General features: G+C 38.4%; 1 protein-coding gene across 4 annotated transcripts in view; it reads left to right on the forward strand.

Moving 5' to 3' along the window:
• Positions 1–6,376, forward strand: part of LPIN2 (lipin 2) — a 43,826-nt gene extending 37,450 nt beyond the window's left edge. For 3 of the 4 annotated variants that reach the window (XM_059485847.1, XM_059485856.1, XM_059485839.1), the window contains 3 exons: positions 1,035–1,149; positions 1,827–1,930; positions 2,244–6,376. In XM_059485847.1, the coding sequence (XP_059341830.1) occupies positions 1,035–1,149; positions 1,827–1,930; positions 2,244–2,388 (364 nt within the window). In that variant the 3' untranslated portion in view covers positions 2,389–6,376. The remainder of the gene's footprint in view (positions 1–1,034; positions 1,150–1,826; positions 1,931–2,243) is intronic. The other variant, XM_059485863.1, reaches the window with a different exon arrangement.
• Positions 6,377–8,100: the final 1,724 nt, after the last annotated feature.

Raw genomic sequence — 8,100 nt, forward strand, 5'->3', positions numbered from 1 at the left:
GGGAGTTCCTGTGTCAGTTCCCTCCCCATTTCTGAGAAAGAGAAGATTAAAAGTATTTGGCATTACAGCTGTAACAAAACATTCCACTCTGGACTACATTTGCTACTGAGACTTGATGTTCCTCTAGTGATCATTTTAAAACTCTGTTTTGTCTGAATTTCACATGTATACTTCTGTTCCTGTGGGCATGTTAGAAATGGCTACAAAACACAACATACCAGTCCAAGAAGAACTCATTTTCCCTTCTCTTTATTCATCTAGTCCATGACTGATGACTCTTAGGTTCTGTTTATATCAGTACATTTTTGTCTTTTTCAAGTATATCTTCAAGGTTTGCATTGCATTGTTACCACACAAGATAGGAAGAAAAGAAAAAAAAATCTGGGGAATATAGGCTGTAATGTGAAAGGATCTTGTGGTGTTGGGATTGCTCCATATACAGCTGCTTTAAAAAAAGTGTGGAGTTTAGGTATGGTTCAACCAAGTTGATCTTTTGGACCAGCCATAATCTGCTTATTCTTGGTGGGAGGAGCTAGTAATGGACAGGTGTTTGGGGCTGGTTGTTTGTGGAGGGGATTTTGTCTAAGTTTTGTTGGGCTTTTTTGTTTATTTTTTTTTATTTTGTCACGAGTAGCAATGACAGCAACTTCCATTAATGTAATGGGCTTTACGCACTTCTGTCAGAGATAGGAGTTGTAACAAGCACTCTTATGTGTAGTTGATTAGATCTTCTGATTCAGATAGTCAGCTACAGAAAAGCAGTTCACAGCTGCATTCACAGCTGGGAATTCCATTTCCATTCATACTTAGCCTATGCACAGTATTCATCTGTTTTTTTTACTGTAGGTGTTGGAAAAGAGGGAATGTGTGATTGTTTCTTGTATTGTTCTTGGAGAGCTACTTAGCACTGTCTCTATAACTACCAGTGCTAGCAACAGGAAGCAATGAGAATATAAATACCAGATAAATGGGGAAAGGAGGATACCTTTTATCAAATCATGATTTAGAGTTTGACTGTTGAAATTTTATTTTAGGGAAGTCATAGAAAAGAAGCCTGAGAAGTTCAAAATCGAATGTTTGAATGATATCAAGAATTTGTTTGCTCCCAGCAAACAGCCTTTTTATGCTGCTTTTGGAAACAGGCCCAATGTAAGTGCCCCTTTCTAACTGAATGGTTAAAATGCATGTACTTGAGAAGCAAAACAAACAGGCTTTTCTTTTTGTGTTTATGAAAATTTGAATATGGAAATGGGACACTGCTACTTTTATGGGTTTGGTAGGGAAAAGCCACATGCAGATACCTTAAGTAAAAGTTGCTACAACTGCTTATATGAGAAAGGTTACAAAGATGCCTTAAAACTCTCACTTTAATAAATATGTGCCACCTTTCTGAATTCTTTTAAAGTATTTTTGACTGCTTTGTGACCTAAGGGCATTAATTCAGTGCTTTACAGTCTTGAATCCCTTTTCTGTTTGTATGGTTCCTCTATTTTCTCTGCAGTTCAGTGCTTCTGTAATTAAGTGAGAGAGGCGTATTGTAAGAAGAATATTGTCACAGGGAGTGGTGTGGTGTAGACTTTGTGCATGTTTGTGGTCCTAGGCTTGGGCACAAGAATTAAGTGTTTGGGGGCAGGGGAAATACTTTTTTATAGTGTGTGTATATTTTGGGGGTTGGGTTTTTTTACTGTTGTTCGAGGGCTTTTTTTTAAGGGGCAGTTTTACTGTAGCCTTTTTGGATCAGCTTTTCTCTCTCCATTGATAAATTGCTTGTTACCACATTCAATAAGAAAATGTTGAAGCATGTACTTGTATTTGTGCTTTTGCAGGATGTATATGCCTACATGCAAGTGGGAGTTCCCGACTGCAGAATATTTACTGTGAATCCAAAGGGTGAACTGATCCAAGAACAGACTAAGGGAAACAAGTCTTCGTAAGACCATTTTTGTTATTTCAGCTAAACAAAGTGTTTAGAAATGGGATTATTAAATAATTGCATTTATGACTGTGATCTCCTTTTACATGTGAAATGTGGAAAACCTTATTTGCTGGGAACTTAGAGCTTTTGATACTTGAATGAAACTTTTCAAAATGACAATTGGAAAAACAGAGTTGAAAATCACTTTTCTGGTAGTGGGGCCTTATTTGACTGGAACTTTCTGGTCTGGACTTCTAAAGCTGCTTTTGACTACAGCTGAACAGTAACTAGACTGTTAAATAATGGTCTTTCTTCTCCTTTAATACAGGTATTACAGACTAAGCGAGCTTGTGGAATATGTGTTCCCATTGATTAATAAAGAACAGAATTCTGCATTTCCATGCCCAGAATTCAGCTCTTTTTGCTACTGGAGGGAGCCTCTTCCTGACCTTAACATGGATGACCTGGCCTGAAAAGTACTTCTCACCAGGAGATGGAATTTCATATTGAGCTACTCAACTTCAGTTTAATGTGAAGAACTTTCTTAATGAGGATGCTAATTTATATATTGGTACTGTAAGTCTTACTAAAGAAATCACTTTAATTTCATTGGTTTAAAACAAAGAAAATGCAAAGCTACTGTCTTTTTTTTTTTTTTTTTGTGGGAGGGTTTGTTGGTTTTTGTGTTTGTTTGTTTATTGTTTGTTAATGTATACCTGTTCTATGGCACTTGAGATTGGCCTGTCATTGATGGTCATGGTACCCAAGTGCTTCAGGGCAACTAAATACTGAGGTAAAATATGACTTTGCATTTTCATTAATACAGACCTTATTGTAAACACAGATTATTCTTTTTATGTTGTCTTAAGTATATTTTCTAAAATGAAGCCAAAAAGTGTATGGAAACTGTCAAATAGAATGTCAGACCTATTTATGAAAAATGTGGTTTAATGTTCAGATGGGCATTTAGGCCATTTTTGAAAGGAGCCAGAGCCTAAGACCACTGTGCTCTTTCTCAGCTAGAATACAGAAAATGTACAGACAGACCTTGCTAGCCTGGCAGATTCTGAAGACATAAAATTCCTCTTTAAATGTAAATATGCCTTTTGTTACATGTACAAGACTGGGCTTATACAAACGACACTCGAACTAACTCTGCTTATTACTTTTTTTTTTTTTTACACACAATGTTAAAACTATTTCATGAGCTTGTTAAAATGAAAGTTGTCTTCAGACACTTGTATGGCTTTTGTTATTTTCAGGCTGTGCTGTGTCATGTTAAATTTTCATCAAGAAAAATCTTGGAACATTTCTGTAAGAGTTGGGGAACTGGCATTTTTATTTCCTTTTTCAGCACAGATATAATGTGTATGTGTGTGTATGCTGTGTAGGCCAGTAAAATGTGTATGTATAGGTTATATTCAGGGAATTGCAATACTAAAAAATAATTATGTATTTAATTTTTTAATTGCCTACTGCAGGTCTTTCCAGACTTCTGTATTGCAGGTTTTCAGTAGCTGGAAGAAAATGCAACTCAGTAGTGAGGTTCCAGCTGTGAGAATGGTTAAATGCTGCAGAGCAGAATAAAACTTTTTTTTTCCTTTTTTTTTTTTCCTTTTTTTTTTTTCTTTTTAAGAAGTTTTGGGTTATTTGCAAACATCATGCTGGTCATTCCTCAGGTTCCAGTCAGAGCCTGTGAACAAATTACATTCCAGTTCTTCAGCTATAAAAGCAGCTAATTGACTTTCTCCAAAAGTACTTAAAGGCAAAGGTGGCTGCTTTTTAAGTTGAATTAGTGCATTTAACTTCTTTTGGACAAAACTATGTGAGAATATATCATTCCACCAGCCCAAAGGGCTTAAGGACTACAGTCATTTAAACACCAGATCACTCGGTTTTGCTACCTGCAAAAGCAGACATTTAGAGGATTTTACACCCCTCCAGGAGTATTTTTTCCTCCATTGTCAGGCTGTCCTAACCCTCAGTTCTGATTTAACATCAGCTAACTCTGGAGAATTGGTGAACTGCTCATGGGGGGCATTTATAAATCACTGTATAAATGAAATTACTTCCCCCCCACAATTATAAAATTCTTGTGTATTTCTGCATTTATAAAACACTGGATAATGAGTGGAGGCAAGCAAAATCAACCTGGAATCTCTTTCAAGCAGGAGAAGGAGAGTGGTATAAAAAAAACTTACCTGTCACGGTGTGTCATGCATGTCAGTGAATTGAAAGGCATCCTCATTTTTGTACTGTGAGAACAACTTCTGTGGTTCTTGGTCACCAGTCTACTCAGTCTTTAAGTAGAGAGTTGAATCCTGTGGATTCAACTCAAAGGATATTTTACTACTTTTTTCTTGTATTTTTTTTTCAATGTCAGAAGCTTGCAAACATCATTCCATGTATTTTTTCCCCTTTTTTTACGTTTTATCCCATAGATTTCATTAGAAACTAAAATTTTCATGATCACCAAGTGCTTTGAATATCAATGGGATTTGAGCTTTTAAGTCACTTAAATACTTTAAAATTAATAAATAAGAATCCATACATAATAAAGTATTTTAATTACAAGATTAAATATTATATCTAAAGATTCTATTTTGCATAAAGGAAGTGAAGCAGCCTTTCCTCAAACAGTCTTTTTGTGGCTGTCAAAATTTGCTTTACCATGCTTAAGTCTACTCTTGGTAGCCCTGGTATTACACAGCTTTTCTAAAAATTAAAGCACTTCACGAAACCATGATGAGTTCCCAAATGGGACAGATTGTTACCATGGTTTGGCTGTGTCCTTTTGGATTGATATTCTTTTTTCACTTTTTTTTCCCCCTTCAATTCCCTTCAACTTTTCAGACTGTTGTAAAGATAAGCTGTGGATTTCAAGGTGGGGTCTTGAGTAAATGAGAAGTGTGGAAAAAAATAGTATCAGGTATATTTCCAAATACATGTACTTTCAGCTGGTATGAACATGGGGGTTGTGTGAGTTTTGTTGAGAGCTCCTCATTCTGCTAGCATGTCACTTTGCATTGTAGGAGTGTCCAAAAGGTTGCTTAATTAAAAAAACAGATTGGTTTTTCTCTGTAACAGCTACAGTTTAATATTTGTTTTTTGATAAAATGTAAATGTTGCTGAGTCTTTCTGATACGAGTAGGGCAGGGGGTTTGGTTTTTCTAACTCTGGCTTGTATTTGAAGCTTTTCAGATTGTTTGTTAACCCCATTTAGGGACAGAATATGGGGCCTGTTGCTGTGTACCTGTGTTCTCGGGGCTGCTGGGCACTTTACTGACTCTAGAGCAGACATCTTGTTGCTATCAAGCTGTGGGCTTGTGCCACAACATGAATGTGGAGGGGGTAAATAAGAATTATGTGTTAGCTTGACCTTTGTTACCTTAGTGAAGCGGCCTGAAACGAATGTTTGAGAACAAGTTGTGCTATACTGGGTGTAAAATTAGCGCAAGCTACATCATTCTTTCTGTGAAAGAGGAACTTCTAAGTGTGCCTGGCTGTGGGCACACACACACCCCTGTTGTTAAGACTGTGTTGTTGAAGATGCAGATCCTCTTAGCATTGGAAGCCCTCAAAGGCTGAGCCAATGACACCTGTCTGGGAGTAAATAAGGAACATTGCAATTCAAAACTTGTTAGTGACTTGGGCATTACCCGTTTGTATAATGATTTAAAGATCAGCAGTTTAAATGGTATGCATTTCTGGATTTAATTTTTTAAATTTCTTTACTGTACCAAGCATGTTTGTACTTCAGAAGATTGGGCTTTCATTCCCAACAGTGTACAAGTGCATGTGCAATCCTGGCTCATGTCTTCTTAACTTTCTGTCATCGGTATATGCCTTCCAAAACCCTTTTTTTTTTTCTTTTCAACTGGAAAAGTTTTAACACTTGTGTCAACTCCATTATGGGACTTCTGAAGCAAACTCTGAATCCGTTTATGGTAAACGTGAAAGAGATGAGATTTCATGTTAATATTTCATGCAAGTCTTCTAGAAAATGCTGTCATATGGATGAGTTGTTTAAATGACTGTAATGCAAATTCCTTGTGAAACATCACAGATAGAGAATTTGAGATGCCTTTAAAGTGTCACTTTTGTCTGAAGAAATTTTAAGTTCCAGAGTTAAAATTTGCTAAATAGAGAGGAATTATTTGGGACTTTTTTACAGTGTTAATTACTTCCAGATGAAAGTTAAAATGTTGGTTTATTTTGAGGGTGGGAAAACTCTCTTCAGTCATTTGTTTCATTTTTATCTTGAAGATGTGGAATACTTGATTATTAAGCAACCCAATCACTAATAAGGTAGTGTGTTTAAAATGTCAAATCTGTGATCATACCAATACAGTGGTTTTTGTTGAGACTGGACTGTCTTGGGTACAGCAACCCACACTTCAGTGCAATGTTTATTGGTGTTCGGAACAATGTTATCACAATAAAAACAGACTTAAAGTGAAATTCCTCTTTACTTTGTATTTGGTAATTCCTTTATTGTACTGCTGAATGACTAAACATGGGACTGTTAAAATTGTGTTTATGTTCAGCATAGAATTCAAGTTGGTCTTCTCAGGATACAGTATATTTGCTTTCTTTCAGGCTTGATTTACTTTTTTCAGAGTATTTATACAGCTGATAAAAAAATAGCTGTCATCAAGCTTAACTTGTGTGCCAGTACCAGTACTGGGTTACAACTATAATAAAAAGCAAACATGCACTTGGTAATATAAAATATCAGGTATCAGAGGCACGACTTGGGAATCTACAAGCTGCTTTGAATAAAAAGTTGTAAGTGCTGTTTGAGCTCTTGTAAATCTGCCCTAATTTGGAGTTTTATCCTATTTCAATCAAAGTTAACTTTTCCCTTTCAAGGCAAAGAGTATTGTCTTCCATAGCAGTTGTTAAATCACTTGAAGCAAATATTGTGAGGCAGTCTTGGAAAAGGGGCCTCAAGCTTTCATTAGAAATTAATTTTCCTGGTCTCTTGCTGCACTTGGTAAATGCAACCACCTAGCAGCCTACATAGAAAACCTGACTGTTCAGTCAATTATGATGGATCTGCATGAAAAGGTCAGTGATGCTGTGCCTCTTGGACCTTCTGTGGTGTCACTGGTGTTACTGCTGGTGTTCTGTCACCTCCTGTGCTCCTGCCAGGTTTCCCCATGACTCTGCTGACATGCTGCACTCGTTCCTCCCACCAGTCTGCTCGCTGCCCATCCTTCACACCTGGGTCCCACTGCATCCTTGGTGCTGCAGTGAGTGACTCTGCCACTGCAAGCAGCACAAGGGTGGTGTGTCCTATGTATGCCAAATGTTTGGATCTGTTGCAAAAACTTTTCTGAGCTGGCATTGTTTCTCCTGTGTCCATCTTACTGTAATGCATTCCTACTAGGTGGTCTTGTTCTTGGTGGATGGATTTTTCTGTCTTGGAGCAGCTGGTTTCAATGTGTAAAGAACAGAATCACTGTTTCTAGGAGCAGAACGCTGTGCCTGGAGTTGTGTCATGCAGTTGGTGCACAGAGGACCCGCAGCCCTGCACTGTTTTGGTGTGCATGCTCCCCCTTGCTGCCAGCTGGGCTCTCATGCCAGCGGTGAGCTGAGCACAGAGCCAGCTCAGCAGGGTTTTCTGGGCACATGTCCCCTGTGCTGTGTGCTCAGAGCTTTCACTGTTGGGCACAGCAAGGGTTTGCCAGGGTCTTCTGCCTGGCAGGGATGGCCACTCCTGTGCAATGTGTTTCCTAAGCAGTGCCCTGCTGCTTTTGCTCCTTTCCCTTGCCTTAAATTAATCAAACCCCCACTAGTGTTTCTGTCACACTTGAGCACTGGTACACTTCCTGTTCTTTCTGGTCATATCTTTTAGCCAACCTTTCCCTGCCCTCTCTTTAATTCACCTTCCTACCCTGCTGGCCTCTAATCTTACATTTCCCACTTCTGATGATAGTTCCTGTGTACCTGCTCTGGTGATCACAAGCAACAGCATGAGCTGCTCAGCCTAGAACTGGCTGAAGGGCAGGGCTCAAAGGGTTGTGGTGAAAGGGAAAGGGACTGCTGCTGCCTGGTGATGGGTGGACCAGTGGTGCTCCTCAAGGCTCAATTCCAGGGCCAGTTCTGTTCAATATATTTATCAGTGGGCTGGATGCAGGAGCTGAATGCACCATTTGCAAGTTTGCTGACAATGCCAAACT

Source organism: Ammospiza nelsoni, chromosome 1, assembly GCF_027579445.1.
Source record: "Ammospiza nelsoni isolate bAmmNel1 chromosome 1, bAmmNel1.pri, whole genome shotgun sequence".
NCBI lineage: Eukaryota > Metazoa > Chordata > Aves > Passeriformes > Passerellidae > Ammospiza > Ammospiza nelsoni.